The sequence below is a fragment of the Nyctereutes procyonoides genome, unplaced genomic scaffold (genome assembly GCF_905146905.1).
Source record: "Nyctereutes procyonoides isolate TBG_1078 unplaced genomic scaffold, NYPRO_anot_genome, whole genome shotgun sequence".
In the NCBI taxonomy this organism is placed as follows: Eukaryota; Metazoa; Chordata; class Mammalia; order Carnivora; family Canidae; genus Nyctereutes; species Nyctereutes procyonoides.
The window spans coordinates 21,840,649-21,866,759 of NW_026575135.1; the positions used below are offsets into that span (position 1 = coordinate 21,840,649).

The following is a 26,111-nucleotide window of genomic DNA, read 5'->3' on the forward strand; positions in this document are numbered from 1 at the left end:
TCTCTTCAAATGCAATCTATACAATTTCAGTACATAAATTAGATGAAAGCAAAGTTTTTTTTTGATTGAAGGTAGGGTTTGTATTGGGAGAAAATGAGTGAATAGATGAATTAAACAAAGAGCTCTTTAGATTTTACCAACAAGCTTCTTGTTCAAAACTGGAAATTGTTTTCCACAAAACAGTGACAGGGTATATGATATTATTGGCATATTCCTATATTTGGTTTCATAAAAGACTATTGTGGCTGGCTTTTCAATATTATTTCTATTATTTAAAAAAAGGTGGCTTCAGTTCTAACACTTGACTTAAAGATTCTGAAGAATATAAAAATTCCACTAAGTTTCAGAAGAAAAAAAGTCCCTTGCTTGTAAGGTTAGAGTTACTTTCTCAGAAACTCTAATTCAAGGGGAGAGAGGGCAATAAGTCATGAGGCTTTCTCCAAACACTCCTTCTCCCCTACCAGGCCACACCATGCTCTCCCCATCTTCTAAGAGTCTGTTATGTCCTCAGCCTCTTACTCATTAAAATGGGGAGGGCAGGTAGGAAAAAGAAAAAACAAAACAAAAAAAGACTCTCTTGTGTGATAATCAAGTGTTCTTTTGAAGTGCTGTAGAAGTTGCCACTTTTTACTATTTTCTAACACAAAGGTCATTTGAGGGCAAAAAATCCAGCTGATCATAAGCAAAGATAACTCAGGATAACATATGGTCCCAATAAGCACAAGCTTAGCAAAAAGTAAACACTCAGGCAGACAAGAGTCTGATTTGGGCCTAGGGATCTTTGAAAAACAGTTTTTTGGAGCAAAGGTCTATTTAGAACAGAAACAAAATGTGTTATAATGAAAGTCCAGTAACAATGGAAAATTTTATTAAAAATATCATTATAAAGGCCTATTTTTTCCTGTTTAATAGTTAAGGTCAAATTTATAAAGTAGTTACCCTCAAAGTTAAATTTTTAAAATAATTCTTTTTTCATTAAGAAACCTCAAACTTTGGAAAATAAGAAAAATGATCTATACTCCCACTGTCTTGCCAGAATCTATGTTGACATTTTGACATATTTCTTTCTAGTCTTTCCAAAAGCTTTCTGATCATTCTGACAATACGGATTACAGAGGACAGCCCAAAGTCTTCTGGTAGTAACTCCCTTCCCCCTCCCAATGGAGCATTCCTCTGTAATAGTACATTTCCTCCCTCAAGAGGGTTGCCACACTCCATGAACAGGCTAGGGGACCTATGCTCCATCACACTTTCCATACCCTGTTCTTAACGTTAGCCATTATTATATTGGTGCACATTTTCCTTCCTTTGAAAGAACAAAACTTTAAAAAATCTTTAACACTACATATTTTTCAAGAAATAAATGTCTACAAATAAACATCAATTCATTCGCCTTCATCAAGAATAGGGAGAAGGGATTCAAATGGCAATTAATGTGGCAATTAAAGGTCTTTGTCTTTTTTAGAGCTATTAAAATGGATTAATTGGGTCATTTAACAATTAGAGTGCAAAAAAACTCTCCAAGGCCTAATGTTTTTATATAAGACAATTAATTCTAGAAATGTTTTGTTTTTATAATTTGATTCTAATCTAATTTCTTGTTCTTCAAGAAAAATAGTTTAAAACTGCTTATTCTCAAGAAGGGGAATTGAACCGATAAAGGTAAATTAGTTCAAAATAAAACTTGATGTTGACATGATGAAAATAAAAAGCTCAGGTGTTATCCTCACTAAAGACGTAAGGATGAGTGTCATATTTTGCACCCTTATTCTAAGGGTCTATAATTATAAAATTAATAAAAACCAAAGAGATGGCTGAAGGCCATGTATATGGGCTTTAAAAAGGTATTAGTGCAACCTAGAAATATGCAAGCAGAATTACCCAATAATTAGAAACATCAAGGTTTGGCTAACAGCTTGGGCCAAGTGCGTACTAAAGATAGGCCAGCAAGCAGGAAGTACATGCTCCAGCCACAAGGGAAAAATGCAGCTTCTAAGACCCACCAGCACTTACAAAAATAAATGCCCTAATCTAAAACTAAAATATTCATGGAATTATAGGATTTTTTAAGCTAGGAGGAATTTTGCCACAGAAACCTCCTAAAATCTATAATTCAGTTAATGAAAAGCCATTCTTGTTTTCTTTTTTAAAGAAAAAAAAGATTCCCCCTAATTAATGTCTTCCTACAGAATTACAACAACAGAATATATGTATCCTACCACTATTGAAGGGGAGAAAAACTAAATATGAGCTGATACTGGAAAAAGTCAGTCTAATAAAAAGGATGTCTTTGGGATGCCGGGGTGGCTCAGTGGTTTAGCACCTGCCTTCAGCCCTGGGCATGATCCTAGAGTCCCGGGATCGAGTCCCACATTGGGCTCCCTGCATGGAGCCTGCTTCTCCCTCTGCCTATGTCTCTGCCTCTCTCTGTGTGTCTCATGAATAAATATATAAAATATTTAAAAAAAGGATGTTAATAAAAAACTCATCTTACTTTTAATCACATTTTTGTTTTCAAAACAGCCTGGAAATTGACACTTTAAAAACATTTAAATGACAGCTACCCCTTCAACTTACAAGTACATTCCTGCAATTTTACATTTACTCCTTTAAAAATATATGTGTTTGTGTTTCTATACAAAATATATCATCATCTAAGGAAGAGCCAAACAGTAAAGGGATTACCCATTTACCCACTACCTGGATTCAATATTGCTAACATTTCATCATACTGCTTTATTTATGTGTCTAGACATACTTTTTTCTGAGTCATTGGCAAGTTACAGATATCCTTCTCCATTGTTTGTCTTATACTCCAGTGCCAAAACAGTCATTTATATTCATTTGATTCTATTACCAATATGACTGCCAGATAGACCCTTCATGATGTCACTCTTCTAATAAAGGGCTCACAATGGCCTCTTGGTATTCCAATTTTAAACCTTCCAAGTCTTCTTACAACTTTACCTTCCCTGATCTTCTATTATTTTTTAACAAGGAAAGCCTACATTTACCCTGAACACAGCATTCTGACTGAAATGTTTAGTGTTTTGTGCTGACCTAAATCCAAACACCATTCAAGGCTTAAATCCCACCTCAACTTTTAGTAAGACTTTCTCCTCCAATAACTCTAAACTCTTGATTTTTTGGCTACTGAAGGCCCTGATATTCTAGTCAGAACTGGCAACTTTAACATTTAAATTTTCTCTAATCACTTCATGTGTGTACTTATGGTATCCCCAATTTGACTATAAACTACTTTTTTTTAAAAAGATTTTATTTATTTATTCATGAGAGACATGAGAGAGAGAGGCAGAGACACAGGCAGAGGGAGAGGGAGAAGCAGGCCTCATGCAGAGAGCCTGATGTGGGACTCGATCCCTGGACTCCAGGATCATGCCCTGGGCCGAAGGCAGGTGCTAAACCGCTAAGCCCCCCAGGCATCCCTGACTATAAACTTCTTATATCCATTTAGCATACTGCTCAGCTCAAAAAATGATATTCATTGGTTAATAAGTAATAATTTCCTAGTTACACAATGACTTTTATCAGAAAAAAGTACAAAAATTATATTTCTCCTACTGGGGCACTTTAGTACCATATTTCATATGGTGACCAATGCATAATTTAGCAACATCATATGAGGTTTGGGCCTAAGTCAAAAGATAAATTGGACCCAATCAAATACTCAGGCACAGAAGTGTGCAGCATAGATTCAGGCATTGAAGGTGGTGGGCCCTGAAGCCATAAGGTCCAGAAGAGGTGGAGCTAGGGAAGCTGAAGTTTTATGGTAGCCCAGAAAGGATGAATAAAAAGAGGAAGCTGATTGGTGGAGAGTGGGAAATGCAAGAGATGCACACAGAAGCTATGAAGGGAGAGAGAGATAGTCTCTAATAGTAGTTTTAGGTCCTGGAAGCTTTCTAGTTCCCACAGCAGTCCCAAGGTCTGCTTTGCTGAATTTCCTACCTTTGGATTTCTGCTTCCCTGCTAGATGCTACATACTAGCCCCCTAATCCCAAGCTACCTTGGTTTCTCTTCCCTTAGGTGGTCAAAAGAGCCCTAACCTAGACATTCATCATTCTGAAACAACTAAAGCAAACGACTCTCCTAAGGTCTTCCCCCAAAGAGGCTAATAGCCAGTATTTTTGCATAATTCCTTTGCCCATTTTATGCTGCAAGCCTCTCATCTATAAAACAACAAATCTAAAAGTATAAATGTCTGGTACCCAGTAGTATATTCCATGATCAGAAAGTTTCTCTTAATACTATACTTTTCTTGATGTCTTTTTCATGTTATCTGTGTGCTTTACAGCTTCCATATTATGTGCTACATACTTGACTAAACTACATTTTTCCTCATATATTCTTCAGATCTAGAATATAGATATGTACTAATACAACCACATAATGTTAGCAATGTAGATATATATATGAATTTCCTAATAAACAAACCCCATGAAAGCAGAAACCGCGTCTATTTTTGCTTACCCCTTTATGCCTGGCACCTATCACAGTATAACAGCTTAACAAATATTTGCTGAATGGATTACTGACAGGTATGAAATGGACCTACGGCAGTTATTCCTAATATCCATTTTAAACATATATAAAAATGGAATTCTGATGCTCTTCTCGGCTCATCTGCCAACCTTCCTCCAATCTGCTCCTCTTCATCTTCCAGACTTCAGTAAATGACATCATTTTTAAACTAAACTGCTTAAGGTAAAAATCTACATGTAATCTTTAATTTCTCTTCTATCTCCACCACCATTTCATTGTAATTCACCACTATCTCCTGCTTCAACTACTGCAGAGCGCTTCTAGTTGACCTGCTGTTACTCCTACCCTACAATTACTTTTTTTCATTCAGCAGCCAGAGTGATCTAAAATATAAATCAAAGCTTACATCTTTTACAGAACAGTCTATTGGTTTCTTTCTGCACAAGGAATAAAATCCATAATCCTTATGTGGCTTTTTGTAAGACTCAGTATTGTTAACCCTAGCCTGCTCTCCTGTTCACTATGGTGCAACCATACTGGTTCCTTCTTGCCTATGGGTCTCTTCACTCTTTGGTCCTTATTCCTTTTTTAGACTTTCAGTCTACAGATTTTGTTTGTGAACTTTACCTTCTCAAAGAGGCCTCTCTTGTAATCAGTATGTAAAGAATCTCTCTCCCTCTACTCACAAGATTCTGTTATTAGCTGGTTTCCTTCACAGCATACTTATCACTATCACAAATCATTTTATTTATCTGTTTACTGTCTCTCTCCTTTGGTAGAATGTAAGCTCCTTAAGAGTAGCACTGTACTTAGAACAGTGCCTGACATATAGCCAGCACTCAATATATTTGTTTGAACAAATAGACCTTTGTAGGATGTTTTGCTCTTAAAAATCACATTTAAAATAATAGTGCAAGGGAATATAAGGGAAGGGAGAAGAAATGTGTGGGAAATATCAGAAAGGGAGACAGAACATAAAGACTCCTAACTCTGGGAAACGAACTAGGGGTGATGGAAGGGGAGGAGGGTGGGGGGTGGGGTGAATGGGTGAGGGGCACTGAGGGGGGCACTTGACCGGATGAGCACTGGGTGTTATTCTGTATGTTGGTAACTGAACACCAATAAAAAATAAATTTATTATTTAAAAAAATTAAAAATAAAAATAAAAATCACATTTAAATTATACAAAAACCACTTCCTCGACATTGTCACACTTTCTTCTAGAAGAGGCACACAGTGAAAAGTATGGTTATTGAGACTGCTTAAATCTATAGATATGAGATAGGACTTTTAGCAGCATACCAGGATAAACTGTCATATCTGGTCTATTACTAATCTTAGCTCTTTCCACAATGTGGGCCAAGATATGTCTTTGGGAAGAGAATCTGCTTTCTATTACTTCCCTCCAGATAGGCGTTTGCTTTTTCTAACTTAAAATTCACTACATGCTTTTTCAGGATCCTAGGCTGACTATTACATAATTCTTAAATGCCAACTTATTGAAATTTAGCCCTTAATGTTTCATCTTACCCTCTTTTGTATCATTACAAAACATCTTAAATAGATGCCATGACACATAGATCCTGAGACTACAGCATAGGGTCCCTATCCTATACTTCAAAGAAAACATCAGAAATGAGGGGCGGGGGGCAGTGCTGGGACTGGAAAGTACACTAGGATAGGAAGAGTGGCATTACTCTAATGTAGAAGATAGAAGATTGTGCCCAAACTTCACAAGAAATAATAATCACTGAGCAAGTAATATCATTCTCTCACCTCCACCCCCAAGAATAGCAATAAAAATCCCTAAGAACAGATAAGACTTGTAAGTAAAGCCTTATACCAGAGCATACAGGGTACCCAGCCTTGAAAAGGAAAAAGAAGACTGTCTGATCAGGAATAAAAGTCAGGCCTTCGCTGAAACACAATTTAATACTGTGTTCTCAATTTTTATTTAGGATTGAAGAACATTCCCCACACTTCCTACAAATACACAATGGAAGCTTTTGTCCATTGTATTAGTCAATGTCCTTTACGTAAGGACCAGGCAATATATGCTTCCTAGAACTTAGTACAAAGGACAAATATGACTTTTGGATCAAACTTGGAATTTTTCTTTTTATCAAACGATCCAAACTGTATGTTGTCATGGATTTTTAAAGCTGGAAGCCTTTAGAAATTATCTAGCCCAGAATATTCTCAAGTGTTCTTTAGGTATCGTGAGCAAAAAAAGGAGTTCCATAAGCAAACAAGCTTCTCTCTTTCTATAATAATACTGAGATATAAATCATGTTAAATTAATTAAACAAGGAGGTCATTAGACTGAGGCGGTTTTAATGCCTTGGTAGCCTACTTAAGCAAAACCAAACGTAAGTCTATAATGCCTCAAGGTTAAAAAAGCGAAACCTAAAGACAACCAATCAAAAACAGCCGGTTAGCCGTTCCCAATGAGGCTATCACTTAAGCTATTGCCAATCAAATAATTTCTTTGCTTTCACCTCTTCTCTATCAAAATCTTTCCTCTAGCTCTTGTCACCTCCCATTTGGAGCTACCTGATTCAAATCATTTTTTGCTCAAATAAACTCTTAAAATGTTTAATATGCCTGAGTTCATACATTAACAATCACAAACCATTAAATTCACCCTTTTAAAATGTACAATTCAGTTGTTTTTAAAATATTCAGAGCTGTGCAACCATCATTACTGCTTAATTTTTCATTACCGTTAAAAGAAACTCCATACCTATCACCAGTCTTTTTCCCATTCCCCCAGCAAACAAGTTTCCTTGGACCTTTTATTGTAAATCTAATGTTTTGTGAATTTTTTTAAAAAGATCTTATTTGTTCATTTATGAGAGACACAGGCAGAGGGAGAAGCAGGCTCCATGCAGGGAGCCTGATGCCGGCGGGACTCAATCCCAGGACTCCAGGATCACGCCCTGAGCCACCCAGGGATCCCCTGTTTTGTGAATTTATAAGAGAACGGTACAATGTGCAGTGTCTCCCAAACTTATTTAATAGCTAATATTTCAGTGCTTACTAGATGCTCTTCTAAATTCTATACATATATTGCTTTATTAATTCTCACAATAAAATCCATAAGGTACTATATATAATAAATGTGGGTATTAAACGCACAAAAAGACTAAGGTCAAGTAACTTGTTCAATATTATATTCTTAATTACTCCACTTGAATGTCTCCCACAAAATCAACTGGTTGTGGGACGAGAACGGACAACCAGTATTCTATGGGCCATAGCTTTGGTAGTGCTTTAGATCAACTTAATGAGAAAAATGGGGCCCAGAAAGGTCAGCTGATGGTAGCCAAGAATACACAGCCATATTCTCATTCTCTCTCCCTCTTTTGATGTCTAATTAACAGCCAAATTTAGAATCCAATTATAATTAACTATCTAATCCCAGGTTCCTGATACAACTCTCTTCCTTCTTAAGTACTCTGTCTTAAAAACAAATAGGGATCCCTGGGTGGCGCAGCGGTTTAGCGCCTGCCCTTTAGCCCAGGGCGCGATCCTGGAGACCCCCGGGATCGAATCCCACGTCAGGCTCCTGGTGCATGGAGCCTGCTTCTCCCTCTGCCTATGTCTCTGCCTCTCTCTCTGTGTGTGACTATCATAAATAAATACATAAAAAAATTAAAACAACAAACAAACTCTTTTAACACTGTAACCTATCTTGTTGGGATTGATTTTGTTCTAGGCGTCTCTCCCTGTAGGCAATGCACTTCTCCACCACTTTGCACGTGTAAATCTAATGTGTGTGCAACTGGGGGGCTCATTCCACTTTCCTCCCACCCTAGATGGACGCCATGTCTCCCTTGGCATCAACTTCTAAAGTCCAGCACGCGGGAGACGCTGAACAATTTCTTACCCGTCCCTGGTTTAGTCCTCAGGAGCAAGCACACAACTGTCCTTAAGCCTACCAGCCTCCAGAAAGCAGGGTCTACTGAGTTTTAATCGATCTCCCGCCGGAGCCCAGCGCTACCTTGGACTCACAGCGCAGCGCACCCGCCGCGGCCGGCAGCAGAGGGGCAGGCTCTTCAGAGACTTGAACCTGGCAGGCTGTGGGGCCCATCAAGGCTCGCCGCCCGAGGTCTGCCCTTTCTGAACTGGGGGTCAAGTTACAATCACTGGCCAGGGCGGCGGTGAGGCGGCAGCACCTCGCAAATGCCATCCAGCCCTCGCGACGGTCCCGGGCAAAGGCACTGCACCCTCTTCGGACGGAGACCCGAGTCCGCTGCGCGGGTGAAGGCGAGAGCAGGGCCCCTGTCCCGTGGGTGACAGAGCAAGGCCTCGAACCCGGGTCACCGTTCCCGGTGCGGCCAATGTTCGGGGCGCAGACGGCGAGGGCGGGGACGGCTCCCCGCTCGTCCCGTCTCAGCGCCCTCGCCCGCCCGCCGGGGCCTCCCGACCCTGGGTCACCCTGCTTGGGCCAGGGCTGGGGGTCGCGCGCACCCCCGCCCCCTGCCTCGCGCCATCTTGGAGCGCGGAGGCGGCCGCCCTGGACCGCCCCGAACCGCTGCTCCAGCAGTTACTCACCCGCGCTGCCCGGGGCCAGGCCCCCTGCCACCTCCGCGACCCCCGCCACGGCCAGGAGAAGCAGCAGCGCGCCTCGCGGGGAGGCCGGGACCGCCGCCATGTCCGGGCCGGGGGGTCCGGAGCCGCGGGATGCTCGGACCCAGCCTGGCCGCCGCCGCTCCTCGCGGAAGCCCCGCCCCGGCGGCCTGGCCCCTTCGTGATTGGCTGCGACGCTCTCAAGCCCCTCCCCCCTCGGCCTCTGGGCGTTTCCAGAACCTGCATGGGGGCGGGAACATTCCCGAGACCCCGGCTCTTTGTTAAGGCCCAGCTGTGTGTCGGCTTCTGCCGCGGAGTCCCGCAGCCAGTGTTCCTTACGTGCAGGGTCAGGAGGTGTCAGAGCTGGAAGGGCCCTTGCAACACCTCTACCACCTCCCGAGGCTTGCACCTGGGATCATTGAGGCTCAAAGAGGAGACCCACCTGCCCAAGGAGACCCACACCGCAAGTTGTCCTGAGAACTAGCGCTTAGTCCAAGACTGAACCAAAGGGACCTCTCCCTTTCATTCCTCTTTACCCGCAGCGAGCCTTTTAATATCCTTTCTGCCCAGACGCTGCCTCACACGCAAAGAAGGCACTCAGGTCAACTCGGCCTCCCCTAACATCTGAGGGGCACTGCCGAAGACACGATCCACTAACGGGGGACCGAGGGACAGATTCATCACCAAAACTATGAGGCATATGTAGCCTCTATGTGTCTTTGATGTACAGTTAAGCACTTAATTCCTATTGGGACAAGGTAGGTATTGGAATGGCTGTGTACCTAGATATGGAGAGCCTTGAATGTCAGGTTTAGATTTTGTTTAAGAGGTAATTTGGAGGTGAGTCCTCACCCCACCCCTTGCCCCCACAGCTGTTGTGGGGCATGTTTGAAAGGGGCCGCTGTTACCAAAGCACCTCTCTCTCTTTCTCTCCGTTCCTGAATTAAAACCTTGTTTTCCCCTCTTTCACATTTTTAAAGATTTTACTTGAGAGAGAGAGAGAGAGAGAGAGAGAGAGAGAGAGCAGGAGTAGGGGGAGGGGCAGAGGGATAAGCAGATTCCCTACAGATCAGGGGCTCCTAGGACCCTGAGATCATGACCTGAGCAGAAGGCAGATGCTTGAAGGACCCAGGCACTCCTACCCCTTTTTAAAAAAAGTATAATCACAGCTACAAATGTAAAATCCCTTAATGTTATTAAACATCCAGTAAGTGTTTACATTTCCCCTATTATCTCATAATTTCCTTTTACAGTTTTTCAAGTTCCAAGGTCCATATATTGAAGTTAGTTTATATGTATTTTAGGTTCCTCTAGTCTCTCTTTTAAGCTTACACAAGGAAAATATAAATTATGATAATCTTTCTAAAACATCTGCTCTGATGACAGCTCTCTTGCTTCGAAGTCTGAGGGGCCAAGTCTGTCTGTTTTCTTCAGACAGAATGATGTACAATCATTTAACATGGGGTCAGAGGTTCTTAGCAATTGGACCCAATCACCTTTTCCAGCTTCATCCCCACACCCTCCCTGAACTTCTGCCACTATTCTTTCGGAACCTCTCACCTTTAGTTCTGGACCTCTGTGGTGCTTTCACCCCTCTGTCACAATATATATATCCTCTGCACAAAATTCCCCAGTTCCTATGGTAATCCACTCAGCTGAGGAAACTAAGATGGTTGCTCTGGGCCCGACTGTGCCCTGGAAGGATCTGAGCAAGAAGTGGGCTTTGTGTCAGGTGACCAACACATCTTGCTTTGATTGGGACTGTCCTGATTTTATTCTTTTTTTTTTTATTTTATTCTTTTTTAAGATTTTTATTTATTTATTTACAAGAGACACACACAGAGAGAGACAGGCAGAGACACAGGCAGAGGGGGAAGCAGGCACCATGCAGGGAGCCCGACATGCGACTTGATCCCATGCACGACTTGATCCCGGGTCTCCAGGATCACGCCCTGGACTCCAGGCAGCGCTAAACCGCTGAGCCACCGGGGCTGCCCTGTCCTGATTTTAAAACAGGAAGTCTCATGTTCCAGAAACTTCTTAGTCCCAGGCAAAACAGGACAGTTGGTCTCCTTAGCTCTGTGCACCTTAGAAAATGTCATAGAGAGGCCTGTAAACAGGTTTCCATATGGAAAAATGGGATCATACAGGTAATAGATACCACTCCCAAGGTAATTCAATTGGTAGACTGATAGTTATAAGCCATGCAGATGGTTCATTAGACCATTGGGTTCCTAGGCTGCCCTAACAGAGTACCACAAACTGGGTGGCTTAAGCAACAGTAATTTATTGTCTCAGAGTGTTCTTGAAGCTAGAAGCCTGAGATCAAAGTGTTGGCAGGGTCGGTTTCTTTTGGGAACTGTGAGGGAGAATCTGACTCATGCCTCTCTCCTAGCTTCTGCTGTGTTACTGGCAGTCTTTGGAACTCCTGGGCTAGTAGACACATCACCTTGATCTTTGCCTTCACTTTTATATGGAATTCTCCTTGTATGTGTGTCTGTGTCCAAATTTATCCTTTTTTTAAAAAAAAGATTTTATTTATTCATGAGAGACACACACACACAAATACAGAGAGAGAGAGAGAGGCAGAGACACAGGCAGAGGGAGAAGCAGGCTCCATGCAGGGAGCCTGATATGGGACTCAGTCCCGGGTCTCTAGGATCACACCCCGGGCTGCAGGTGGCACTAAACCGCTAGGTCACCGGGGCTGCCCCAAATTTATCCTTTTTTATAAGGACCCTAGTCATGTTGACTTAGGGGCACACCCTACTGCAGTATGACCTCATCTTAATAACATTTACAATAATCCCTGTTTCTAAATGGGGTCGCATTCTGAGATACTGGATTTTACGACTTCACCATATGAATATGGGGGAGGCAGGGACACTCAGTTCAACTCATAACGATTTGTAAAGGAAAGACTATCCACCCACCCCATCAGAAATCATTGACTCTGAGAGAGAAGCTGAAGAAGGAGTAGGATAAAGGACTGGTCAGTTGCACTTCACATAAGCCCCCAATAACAGGAGTGGTTGGCCGCACTCCTGTTGACTCACAGAGGTGACACTTGGAGTCTGATGCACAAAGAGAATGCATGAATACTTGGAGATCTCTTAGCTATAGAATCAGAAATGACTTTATTTCCAGGTAATTATTATGAGATATGACAGCAAAGTTGCTCTGGACGAATAAATCCGTGTAGTTATAGTAGTGAAGGTGAGGGGACCTGGCAGGAGAGACAATTTCTCTGCTACTGAGATTTATATTTGAGACAGACATGTTTAAAAAAATGGCTAAAATCTGAGTTGTGATGATGAGCCACCAAATAGAAGCTGCTTGAGATCCTCCCATGCCAAAAGACGGTTGACCAGTCACTATATCCTGGAGGAAGTCAAGAATAGGGACATCGAGGCCCTTTTTTGGCCAAGCATTTTCTGGCCTACTATCTGGCTCAATAACCTTCCTATGGGTGGACTGTACTGAGCAGATAAGATCTGGAAACTACTGATGATTGCCCATTGAGGCAAGTGATCTGACACAGCCTCAGTCACGTTCATTCAGTCACACTAACAAATAGCACATCCATTTTGGGGTTACCTTACTGTATTTTGATGGAGACAATAGCTAATTTCCTGTTTCTCTTTGATCAGACCACCATAAGCAGGTTTCCCGTGAGACAGCAGAAACGTGATGCAGCGTAGAGCATTGGCTAAACACACACCTGAGTCCAAACTTCACTAACTAGCTGTTAATCGTATTAATAGTTCATTGTGTTAACTAGCCTTGTGACCTTGGGCAAAGTCATTTAACTTCTCTGTTTATGTTCCTTTATGTTTATCTTGGACTTCTTGAGAAGATGAAGATATTTAAAATATCTAACAAAAAAAATAAAAAATAAAAAATAAATGTCTAACACGGGGCACCTGGGTGGCACAGTGGTTCAGCATCTGTCTTTAGCTCAGGGTATGATCCCGGGGGCCTGGGATTGAGTCTTGCATTGGGCTCCCCGCAGGGAGCCTGCTTCTCCCTCTGACCATGTTTCTGCTTCTTTCTGTGTGTCTCTTATGAATAATTTTTTTAAAAAATTTAAAAATAAATAAATAAATAAATAGGTAAACTGTCTAATACAGTGCTTGACAGTGAATTATGTTAAACACTGTAGAATTATAATGAAAGATATGGACAATCTTTAACTTGGGTCACAGAACTGACTGGTTGGATTTACTTTCCACCTTGCTTCCCATCTCCACCCCAGGGGAGAAGAGCCAAAACTCTCCAGTTATACTATCTAATATGATAGCCACCAGCCACATGTGGCTCTTGAGTACTGGAGATACAGCAAGTCCAAATTGAAATGTGCTAACACCAGAATTTAAAGACTTAGTATGAAAATAAGAATATAAAACATTATTAAAATGAATTGCACCTGTCTTTTTATTCATTTTTGGAGTTGCTTTTTGTGTGTGAGGTTTTTTGTTTGTTTGTTTGTAAGCTTTGTTAAACAGAGCTTATTTATTTATTTATTTATTTATTTATTTATTTATTTATTGAGCAGTTTTCGGTTTGCAGCAAAATTGAGCAGAAAGTATAGAGATTTCCCATATCCCACCCCCACCTCCACACAGGCACAGGCTCTTCCACTATCAACATCCTGCACTGAGGGGCACATTTGTTACAATCAATGAACCTACACTGACATTATCACCCCAAGTCCATAATTTACACTAGGGTTCATTCTTGGTGTAATTTATACATTTTATGGGTTTTGACAAATGTATGAAGACGTGTAGCCACCACAATTCTTTTTAACTCTTTTTTAGTAAGGCTGTTAGAAAACTTAAAATTACACATGAGGTTCACTTTGGGGCTTATATAGTTCTACAGCATTGTTGTAATTATCTTTCATTCCAAAGAAAGGTTAACACTTAGAGGTCAGTATGGCACTTATAAAATTATTTTGTCCTGTCACTGGGTGCTCATTACATCACTTGCCCTCCTTAATGCCCCATCACCCAGTTACCCTCCCCCTCCTCCTCCCTCCAGCAATCCTCAGTTTGTTTCCTACAGTTAAGAGTCTCTTACATTTTGCCTCCCTGTTTTTATTTTCTTTTTCCTTCCTTTCCCCTATGTTCATCTGTTTTGTTTCTTAAATTCCACATGTGAGTGAAATCATATTGTATTTATCTTTCTCTGACTTATTTCGCTTAGCATAATACCCCCTAGAGGGTCATTGAGATTTAATATACTTATTGATATGGCTGAGTTTAAATCTACTGTCTTGCTATTTGTTTTCTATTTGCTCCATTTGCATTTTCCCACTTTTTCTCTTTTCCTACGTTCTTTTGAAATAATAGAGTGTTTGGAGCATTTTTTTTTTGTGATTTCATTTTACCTTCTCTATTGGCTTACCTCTATTATCCTTTATTTTATTTTTCAGTAGGTGCTATAGGGTTTATAGTATACATTTTAACTTATTACAGCCTATCTTCGAATAATAATTATCACTTCATGTAAAATGTAAGAACGTGACAACAGTATGATTCCATTTTCCCCTTCTTATCTTTTGTGCTAATGTTGTCATATATCTTGCTTCCACACACTATTATTTTGCTTTAAATAGCCAATTATTTAAACAAGGGATTATAAAACAAGAAATAATGTCTATTATATTTACCCACATGTTAAGCATTTCTGATGCTCTTCATTCATTTATATAGTTCCGAATTTCTCTTTGGTGTCTAGAGGAGAAAAACTTTTTGATTAAGAACATGGCAGGTTAGGGCAGCCTGGGTGGCTCAGTGGTTTAGCGGTTGGCTCAGTGGTTTAGGACCACCTTCAACCCAGGGCCTGGTCCTGAAGACCCAGCCCACGTCGGGCTCCCTGCATGGAGCCTGCTTCTCCCTCTGCCTGTGTCTGCCTCTCTGTCTCTCTCTCTGTCTCTCTCTCTCTCCCCCCTCTCTCTCATGAATAAATAAATAAAATCTTAAAAAAAAAAAAGAACATGGCAGGTTTTGCTGATTTTAATTAGCTAGGACTCTATATTTTGTTTTCGGGAATTTATGCATAGTAAATTTCTGAAGTTAATCTTTTCTTTTTTAAAGATTTTATTTATTTATTTGACAGAGAGAAAGAAAACCAGAGAGCAGAAGGGGGGGTGGGGAGGCAGCTAAGGTTGAGGAAGAAGACTCCCCACTGAGGAGGAAACCCGACAGGACCCTGGGATCACGACCTGAGCTAAAGGCAGATGCTTAATTAAGTGACTGAGGCACCTAGGCACCCTTGAATTTAATCTTTAATAAAAATAAAAAGTTTTAGTAGCTTAGCAGGAAGGGGACTTGCAGAGACAACTAACTGTCCGTCAGCCCTCATAGAAGTTGTTGCTTAGAAGCAACTGTCCAGCCAGAGAAAATGCTTTCTAACGGTTATCATGTTCACTGGTAATTTAATAACTAGGGGTATGGCTTTGTAGAACAAAGGTGATCCCTGTGCCTTCAAGCAGAATCTGTGCATATGACCTTCCCATTGGCCCCTGTACTGAGATCTCACAGGAAGAAGAGAAGCCAAGCCCTACCCCAAGGCACCCAATACCGACACGGTATAAAATTCAGCATGGGGGACAGCCCAGGCCGGGTGGCTTGGTGGTTTAGCCCCACCTTCAATCCAGGGTGTGATCCAGGAGACCTGGGATAGAGTCCCGTGTCGGGCTTCCTGCATGGAGCCTGCTTCTCCCTCTGCTGTGTCTCTGCCTCTCTCTCTCTCTGTCTCTGTCTCTATGAATAAATATATAAAATCTAAAAAAAAAAAAATTCAGCATGGTAACCCTCAATCTGTGATGCTGGTAAAATACCTGCTAGGCTTGATGAGTCCTCTAAAGACATGAAACTGCCAAACTATGGAGAAAGTCCAAGTGTCCATTGACAGATTAATGGGCAAATGAATGAATATTACTCAGCCATCAAAAAAAAAAAAAGAAAAAAAGAAATCTTGCCATTGCAACGACATGGACAGAGCTAGAGGGTAATATTCTAAGTGGATAAGGCAATCAGAGAAAGACAAATACCATATGATTTCACTCATGAGAAAGTTAAGAGACAAAACAGATGAACATATGGGAAGGTGGAAAAAGAAAAACAGGAGAGCATGAAACAAACCATAAGAGACTCTTAACAATAGAGAACAAACTGAGGGTTGATAGAGGGAGGTAGGCAGGGGATGGGCTAGCTGGATGATGGGTTTTATGGAGGGCACTTGTGATGAGCACTGGGTGTTGTATAAAGTGATAAATCACTACATTCTACCTGAATCACTTAATTCTACACCTGAAACCAGTATTGCACTGTATGTTCATTGGCTAGAATTTAAATAAAAAATAAAACACAAGACTGTGAGAATGCCCCCATTCTCTACTCTCTTTGCCTGTGTATTTCAGTAATTTTCAAAGAATATTATTTTTATTTTTTAGCAGTAGAATCTTTTTTTCAACAAAATCTTGTAGACTTCTGCTATGTAAAACAGAGGAAGGAAAGCTAGTTTTATTGTTACATTTCTTTCATAAGTTTAAGTTTATAACAATTACTTGGTTCAAAGGTAATGAATGAGAATTCAAAGATAATGAGATTTTGATGAACACAAAACTTGAAATCTGGAATTATGGCTGATAATTGCCTTCACATCAGTTTCAGACTTCAGTTTATTTCAGTATTTTGTTTTGGTTGCCTGTAGAGAAAATTCTCATTCACACAGATGAGTAATTTGCAAAGGGTCATGGTTTTTGAAAGAGCTCACTTGCAGTCTCAAACTACCCTTTATTGAAATTAAGATAGTACCTTGAAGAAGAAATACTGAGAACTTTTTGTTTCAATATTGATTTGGGAAAATTTATGTCCATACCAAAATTTGCACATGGATGTTTATAGCAACTTTATTCATAATTGCCAAAACTTGGAAGCAACCAAGATGCCCTTCAGTAGATAGTGGATAAATAAACATTTATTTAGTACATTCAGACTGTAGGATATGGTTCAGCACTACAAAGAAATGAGCTATCAAGCTATGAAAAGACATAGAGGAAATTTAAAAGTATGTTTTTAAGTGAAAGAAACCAATCTGAAAAGGCTGTATACTGTATGATTCCAACTATATGCCATTCTGGAAAAGTAGGAAGATAAGGGGTTTCTAGAGATTAATGGGGATGGAGGGGTGAAGAGGCAGAGCAAAGAGGCATTTTAGGGCAGTAACATGATTTTGTATAAAACTATAGTGCTGAACACATGTCATTATACATTTGTCCAAATCCACAGACTGTACAACACTAAGAGTAAATCCTAAAATAAATTATAGACTCTGGGTGATGATGTGTTAGTGTAGGTTCATTAGTTGTAACAAAGATAATCTCTCTGGTGGGGGATGCTGATAATGAGGGAGATGGTAGTGTGGAGATGGGGGTGTATGGGAACTCTCTGTACTTTCTGCCCACTTTTGCAACTGCTCTGAAAGACAAAGTTTATTAATTTAAAAAATGCTAGTTTGACATTAAAAATCAGAAAAAAATAGTGGTTCACCTAGAAGATTGGATAACTGCTCAATTCCTTATCATAAATGTAGCCAGAGAAGTAGCACCCCAAATTTATGGTTAATCCCAATACAATTTATAATGTGGCATTTTTATTGTGTGACCAGTTACATGTTCATTTCTTATTGTGCAATCGGTTATGACACCATGATGAGAACATGCACCAAGCAGATGATTCTGAGGCTTGCCCAACACTTAATTGAGAACAGTGCTTATGTGTACTTCCTGATACAATTATATATGCACGAGCGGATGTGCATCAGCCTAGATTAAAGATCAGTGCAGAACTACACTTTTACTAATCAAGGACACATTTAAATAAGATAAAATAAATGCACAGAGATGGCAGGAAAGGATTTATTCTGAGGTCTATATAAAAAGAAGTCAACTCAATGGCATGCATGCTAATGTGAGAGTGGCTCTCAGTGTGTAAAAAAAAAAAAATCAGGGGATCCCTGTGTGGCTCAGCGGTTTGGCTCCTGCCTTCAGCCCAGGGCGTGATCCCGGGATCGAGTCCCATGTTTCTCTCTTCTTTCTCTCTGTGTGTCTCTCATGAATAAATGAATAAAGCCTTTAAAATAAAATAATAATAATAAAAAAAATCACAAGTTTGCATGTGCCCATGTTTTACTACCTATTAAAAGTTATTTGGATATATATATATTTTAAAGAAATACTGGTGGAGTCTGACAAACTTCCATCTGGCAGTTGTTTGATACTTGTTTGATGAGACTTTGTTATTCAGGAGTTTCATAGAATGTATGTTTGAACTTGTCTATTTTAATCCTGATACCTTCTCTCTTCCAAAATAATGAATCACACCCTCTCCACAGCTGGAATAAATATGTTATTCCATTCTTTTTTAGCTTTTTGTAATCACGATGGTATTTTATGTTTAATTCCAATCCATTGGAAGTGTATGGCAAAGTATGGTGTGACATGCATATCAGAGGCAACCTTCATTCAATTCTAAGTTGTAACTTCCCACTATTAAGAAGTGATCTTTTTCTTCACACTGTGAATTTTGACCTGACATATATGTATTTCATTCTTACAGTTGGAATTTTCAAATGCCTCTGATACCACTGATCAGTTATAAAGTTATAAAACTTTACAAAGCTATAATATGTACTTCAGTAATTGCTACCTTGTAGTAAGTTCAAATCTGGCAGGAAGAATCTAACATTGTTCCCTTGAAAGGATCTTTGTATTGTTCACTTGCTCTTCACTAGCAACTTATGTAGCTCTGTGGAATCTTGGAGGGATTTAAAAAGACTAAATAACTATGTTTCTGAGCCCTAAGCCCAGCTTTCTTATGGGCCTTACCTCAGCTCTGACATAGAGAAATCGAAATATTCAGACATAGAGTCTATATTAAAGAGGGTCTTCCGGGATCCCTGGGTGGCGCAGCGGTTTAGCGCCTGCCTTTGGCCCAGGGCGCGATCCTGGAGGCCCGGGATAGAGTCCCGCGTCGCGCTCCCACTGCCTATGTCTCTGCCCCTCTGTGTGTGTGACTATCATAAATTTAAAAAAAAAAGATTGTGTAAAGAGGGTCTTCTGTTTGATACAATTAGAGAGCTTCTACTCTAGAAATTAAGGTTATTTTTATTGTATTTCTTCTTCCCTCCTTCTCCTGAGAGTGATTCCTGGTCAACAGCTCTGCCTTCCCTTGTACTCCCAAAACACTCTTAAAATTTTTTTCTTTATCATGTCTGGAATTATGTTTGTTTCCAATTATTGGATACTTGTTACCACTGTAAATAGCACATTATTCCTGCTTTTTTTTCCTTTTCTATATTGATGGTATATAGGAATACAATTGACTTTTGAGAAGTTATTTCTATCTCAACTTTTCTGAACTCATATTACTACTAATAGCTTTCTGGTTAATGTTTAGAAGTATAATAATTGTGTTTTCTGCAAAATTGACATGTATCTCTTTTTCTGCTATAATTATGCCTCTTATTCTGCACCTGACCACATTTTATTTTATTTTTTTAAGATTTCTTATTTATGGGCAGCCCGGGTGGCTCAGCAGTTTAGCTCTGCCGTCGGCCCAGGGCGTGCTCCTGGAGACCCGGGATCGAGTCCCATCTCGGGCTCCTTGTATGGAGCCTGCTTCTCCCTCTGTGCCTCTCTCTCTGTGTCTCTCATAAATGGATAAATAAAATCTTTTAAAAAGAAAAAAAGATTATTTATTTATTATTTATTTATTTATTTATTTATTTATTTATTTATTATTTGAGAGCTCGAGAGCTCGAGCAGGAAGGAGGGACAGAGAAAGAAGCAGGCTCCCCCCTGAGCAGGGATGCCCAACAAGGGCTCTGGCTTGATCTCTTGATCCCAGGACCCCTGGGATCATGATGTGAGCAGAAGGCAAACATTTAACTGATGGAGCCACCCAGGTGCCTCCTGACCACATTTTATATTTGCACTTGACTGCACTTTGGAGCTATTTGAAGCGGGAATGGCTAGTTCTTGGTCTAACATGTAAGAAGCTTGGTAGTCAACACTCTACTGATAAGTAAAAAGCTAAACAAACTGATAAATCAACAATCTTTAGATGCATAGAGAAGCAAGGTCGCAGGGCAAACTGCTGTCTTGGAACTTAGAGAGACCAGACCAGATGGCTGATGCCATAGGACTTGGCATGTGTCCTCTGCAGGACACGCAGAAGTTGCTTCCCTGCCTCTTCCTCAGTCCCTCAGTCCTGTTCCCAAGTCTTTCAGGGCTTGCTGCTCAAAGTGTGGCCTGCAGAGCAGCACAGAAGCATCCCCTCAGAACCTGTCAGAAATGTAAAGACTCAGGTCCCACTTCAGATTCACTAAACCCAAATCTGCATTTTCACAGCATCCCCACCTGACTCTTGAGCACATTCGGATTCAAGAAGCACTGCTTTCCATAAAGAAGATGTGGTGTATATATGTACAGTGGAATAATGGAATATTACTCAGCCATCAGAAAGGATGAATATCTCCCATTTATAAGGGACCGTAGAAGGGAGGCAGGGGAAACTGAATGGGGAAAAATTAGAGAGGAAGAAAAAACATGAGAGACTTTTAACTCTGAGAAACAAACTGAGGGTTGCTGAAGGGGAGGGAGGTGGGGGGAGGGGGTAACTGGGTGATGGGCATAAGGAGGGCATGTGATGTGATGAGCACTGGGTATTATGCTGTATGTTGGCAAACTGAAATTAAATTTAAAAAAGAACCAGCATCAGCACTGCTCTTGGAAGCTTGCAGAAATGTCCACCAGATGGCAGGTTTGCAGCAGGCACAGGTAGTCAGTGTTGAAAATCAGCTGCCCACAGCTCCTTCAAATCTACTGGAAGTGGCATTAGCAATTTGGAGCCATAGCTCATAAACCGTGGAGGGGGAGAATCCGAAAGAACCCTCTAATCACTGAGTGACAGGTTGTGGGTGTGAGGCATGAGTTCCTCCCCTCTGGGCTCTCCCTAGGTGCTTTCTCATGCATTGCTTATGGAGAAAGATGGGGGATACACTCTCATTTCACAAAGAAATTAATAAGAGTCAGAGAGGGAAAGAAACTCAACAGTGGCAAATGGCATTAGCAGCAGAATTGGAAGGCAGGTCTCTGGCTCCCTGGCCTGGGCTCACAGTACCTCTGGAAGGACGTGGCAGGATGGCTTAGCCCTAGTCTGTGTTGACCTGAGCAGGTCGCATGGCATGTCTACCTCCCTATTCTCCCCCACCCAGTTGCTCTTTGAACTGCTCTCTTGTTTTCCTGGAAAGTGCCAGAGGCAGCTGTTGTAATAATTCAATTTGGAATACTAATGGACTTTTCACAACACCTCAGGTTCCTGGCCTTAACCCCCAGGGGAACAAAGCATCAGTCTTAATTGGGAGCAAACAGAACCAGCCCTGGTCCTCAAAGGATCCCCTGGGAATCTTAATGGTTATGGAGTCTGCAGCCAGTACCAGCTGTGAGTCACTGACTCCTATGTGGACTTCCAATCTGTCTAGTTTTGCTCTTTTAGTTATAAGAACAAAAATTTACTTGTGTAGTCTCAAGTTAATTTTTTCTCATTTTTCCCCCCTAAGAATTCATTTGGGTTGATTATGGAAATCACCTAGAATTCATGAGCAGAAGTTTTAGTAGAAGGCTGAGGAGCCAGAACATTGGTATTCCTAGACTCTGAGGAAAATGTCTTAAATGGAGTGAAGGAGCAAAGGGCTGTAATAAAGCTCAACTCCATCCCTCTTATTCTCTGATAGTGAGATTTGCCTAAGCATGCTGTTAACACAGTGAGTCAGGTGAATTGGAGATCATGAAACAAAGGAAAATACAGAGACAGCAACAGATAGCCCCAGACTCTCCCTGGGTCTCCTTGCCCACCTTCTCCAGGAGTACAATCACCTTCCTCTATTTGCCAGCAGCCCCGCTCACCTCTGGTGGTGAGGAGGGTCAGATTGTGGTCAATTCAACAAGAGTAGGATCCTCATTTTACAGATTTCCAAGGAAGGAGGTTCCACTTGATTCCTTCTCACTGTCCCCAAGCCTAAAGAGAAGTTCTGTAGAGATTGGTGTATTCTTTCCTCTCTCCTGCTAGAAAGCCCATAAGAAGTCTTAATCTTTGCAGGTAGTTTTGGTATTTTATATGAAATCCTACGTGAAAGGAACCTCTACCACAACCCAGAATCTGGGAATGAGCAGAGTCTTTCAACTGTAATTGCCAGATAGCGCAGATATACCTTTGGGGGTGTTCATGATAAAAGACCTTAGATCTGCTTATAGAGCCTTGTATTCAGGTAAATCTAAGTACATGTGTAGAAATAACTATAACTTCCATCTCCAGTATGTGTCATGTGACACATATAATAAATCCAGGGGACTGGGAGTTAAGGAAGCAACTCAGGACAAGGATGATCCTGGAGGATTACAAAGTCTCATTTCACCATCTCTAGTCTCATGCCTATGGCCTGGGGTTAGAACCACCATCTTGAAAGGTCAGCCTTGAAAGGACCTCAAGGTGATCCAGTCCCAAACTAAGGTACAGCAGGAAAAAGAGACAGCAAGGCCCAGAGAAAGCTGTGAGGGGCTGTGTCTCCAACAGTCAGACCACTGCCCCACCCACTGCCATGTTTTGTCATTAGTTAATTTGGATTTTGTTTGTTCATTCGTTTGCTTGCTTACTTGCTGCTTTGTTTGCTTGTTGGTCTTATAATGTATGCCTGCATCATCCCACAAAGGACTGAGATAACCCAAGACTACATCCGAGGCCAAAAAATTAAAAATAGGTGAGAAAATGGGGCAAAGGAAAACTAAAAGTAGAAAAGTTATAAAATTACAAAGCCAAGGAAGAGTAAGATTCATCTCAGAAAAAAAAAAAAGATTCATCTCAGAAGGCAGACCTTCTGAGATGAGGTGGACTTCTCATCTGCAGAGTTGAAACATGATACAAACACACTGGGAACAGGTTTGAATCTAGGACAAAAATTCAGATGTACAAGGAATATTCTTGTATTTGTTTCTTTTAATCAAATTAAGTCTGGCACTGAGCCCCCATTTGACCAGGCTGGGAATATGCCCGATATTCAGTAAGAGGCATTCTAGGGGCTCCTGGGTGGCTCAGTTGGTTAACCAGCTCTTGGTCTCGGCTTAGGCAGTGATCTCAGGGGTCATGAGATCCAGGCCCTCATAGGGCTCTCAGCTTAAGAGGCAGTGTGCTTCCTCTCTCGCTTTCCCTCTGCTCCTCCCCCTGTTTACACACACTCTCTTTCAGATAAAAAAGAAAATAAAATCTTAAAAAAAGAAAAGAGGTATGCTATCCTCCTAGGGATTTCCCAGAGTCAGGAAACCTCACCTAGGGCCCAGAAAATGGTGGACATTTGTTGGCTGCCCTTCTAGGGTCCATTGCCCCTCTACCACTTTCTTAGTGACTCCAGATTTTCCTCTGTATAGCAGCTATAGACAGGTTAGACTGACCCCACTTTATGTTTCAGAGGAAGGTCCTGTTGGCCCAAGCCAACCTGCATAATCATCTCACCTGCCACTGTGATTGGTTTGCAGTTTGCATTGATCAATCAGTGCAGTCAGAGCAAACCTCAGGACACTTGTACTCTGGTTGTAGGAACCAGTGGTTTCTATCCCATGAGTGAATGGGGAAACTGCAGGTCCAGGTCTACAACAGCCATCTTGTGACCATGAGAAGAGTCAGCCTGAGAACAAACCTGATACTTGGAAGAGTGAAGAGTCAACAGAATCTCCGAGCAAAGAAACTAGAGCCTGATGAACTTTGCCTGATATTGGCCCTACTTCTGGATAAATCCACATTATTCTCAAAGCAGGTTGAGTGGAATTCTCTCAATTGTGCAGTGAAAGGTCTCTCACACAGTATGACCTTCAACCTCCAGGTGATTATGGCTGCTACCCGAGAGTCCAAACCTGCAGCCCCCCCATCATACCACACACCTGTGCCAACTCTTACTAATGGTTGATGATAGCTGTGCAATTGAGGATTATTATAACCTTTTGCTTTCTCCAAAACATTTTTGGACTTCCTTATTGTCTGGGCACCCCCATGGGAGTGTTTGATGCTGTGAGTCATGTAGTTTGTGTGGGGAACAAGAGATTGAGAGCTGCTGCCTCCCAGCCATGCAGAACTGTATCAGTGCATGATTGGAGCTGGGGTATGCAGAAGAGAGTGCAAATATCTCTCTGTGCTTCATCAAAGTGTTCCACACTCAAGGTAAGAGTTCTCTCTTCCTGGTATTAAGACTTAAAGGTGAATTCTTGCCATGGTGCTATCAGTGTGTTGTCTCTTAATTTTGAACATACCAATGAGGATTCACAGACATGCACCAGCTTCCAGTGGCAGAGAATCTAGGATTTTGCTAGCATAAAATAGCTGTGATATGATGTCACTGTGGTTGTGCACAAAGCCAACAACCAGCCAACATTTCTGGCAATGTGAAGGCTCTTTTGTTCTAGGTGCATAGACAAAGCTTCCATTAACTATGGAACAATGGATGGGTAGATAGACAGAGAACCAGTTTACTTTTTAGTCTTAGTCACATGGTCTACAACATGGACCTTAAGAAACTCCCTTCTCTACTTTACGTTACCATTTCCCCATGAGTACAATGAGGGGTTTGGAGCTCTTGCATTCTGGCAGTCTGGAAATCTTTGATAGTCACTCACTTAGGTATTATTGACATACAAGGTTCTTCATAGCAGCCTTCACGTCCTTGTTCCTCAGGCTGTAGATGATGGGGTTGAGCATGGGGGTCACCACCCCATAAAAGAGGGAGGTGAGCTTGTCTGAAATGTCCTGCTTGTCTGCCCCCTGGGGGTCCTTGGATTTGGGCTTCCCATACATGAAGAGGATGGTCCCATAGAAGACAACCACTACGGTGAGGTGGGCAGAGCAGGTGGAGAAGGCCTTTTTCCTCCCCTCAGCTGAGGGGATCCTCAGGATGGTAGCAATGATGAACACATAGGAGACAAAAATGAACACAACTGGGACCCCCAGGAAGATCACATTAGCCACAACCATGCTAATCACATTGATAGAAATGTCAGCACAGGCCAACTTCAGCACAGCCAGGATCTCACAGGTGAAGTGATTGATGACATTGTCCCCACAGAAGGGAAGCCTCATAGCCTGGGATGTCTGGACTACAGAGTTGGTGATACCAGCTGCCCAGGAGCTGGCAGCCATGGGCACATAGGCAGCCTTGCTCATGACCACAGGGTACCTCAGCGGGTTACAGATGGCCACATAGCGATCAAATGCCATCATGCCCAGAAGCACACACTCTGTGGCTCCCATGGCAAAGGAGAGAAACATCTGCATGACACAGGCTGAGAAGGGTATGGTTTTCCTGGGGGTCAGGAAGCTGTTAAGAATAAGGGGGACTGAAGAGGTTGTGTAGCAGATGTCCAGGAAGGAGAGGTTCCCCAGGAAGAAGTACATGGGTGTGTGCAGGTGGGAATCAAGGATGGTCACCAGGATGAGGACCCCATTGCCCAACAGGATTACAAGGTACATCACGAGGATGAGCACAAAGAAGGTTTTCTCCAGTTTTGGGTGGGCTGAGAGGCCCAGGAGAATAAACCCCATCACAGGAGAGGTCTGATTGGACCTGTCCATGGTGTGTCTGCTCTGTCCTCTGTAGGAACTCTCTGCAATTTCAGCATTCTCTGACTCCGAAAGTGCCTGGGCAGCAGGGCAAAAATCCCCACCCTGCTGAGCAACTGGAGAAGAACTCTGATGATTTGATCATCTCTATAGGAATCTAGGAAAAATATTGTAGAGAATAATATTTAACTTCTGCTTCCAGTAAGAATCAAGAGTTAATTTGGACTAATTTTCCTGCATATGACAAAAAGAAACAACTAGACAACTACATAAAACATCTGTGTAAAGCACTGGTGAGGTTATAAGACAGTAAAGAATCATAGGGTCATGATTCCAGGAATCATGGAATTCTCAGAATCATGGAAT

The 26,111-nt window shown here is 41.6% G+C and overlaps 2 protein-coding genes across 3 annotated transcripts in view; both read right to left on the reverse strand.

Annotated features, from left to right (window-relative positions):
- Positions 1-9,205, reverse strand: part of RECK (reversion inducing cysteine rich protein with kazal motifs) — an 86,388-nt gene extending 77,183 nt beyond the window's left edge. For both annotated transcript variants that reach the window (XM_055302250.1, XM_055302249.1), the window contains exon 1: positions 9,058-9,205. In XM_055302250.1, coding sequence (XP_055158225.1) covers positions 9,058-9,157 — 100 coding nt within the window. In that variant the 5' untranslated portion in view covers positions 9,158-9,205. The remainder of the gene's footprint in view (positions 1-9,057) is intronic.
- Positions 9,206-24,812: 15,607 nt separating this feature from the next.
- On the reverse strand, positions 24,813-25,757 carry LOC129495047 (olfactory receptor 13C7-like). The gene has a single exon (XM_055302355.1). It carries the CDS (start codon positions 25,755-25,757, stop codon positions 24,813-24,815), a length of 945 nt encoding a protein of 314 aa, XP_055158330.1.
- Between the last annotated feature and the right edge of the window lie 354 nt (positions 25,758-26,111).

Bases quoted from the DNA above. Each gene is read 5' to 3' on its own strand.
- LOC129495047 (XM_055302355.1), bottom strand. From the start codon at position 25,757: ATGGACAGGTCCAATCAGACCTCTCCTGTGATGGGGTTTATTCTCCTG.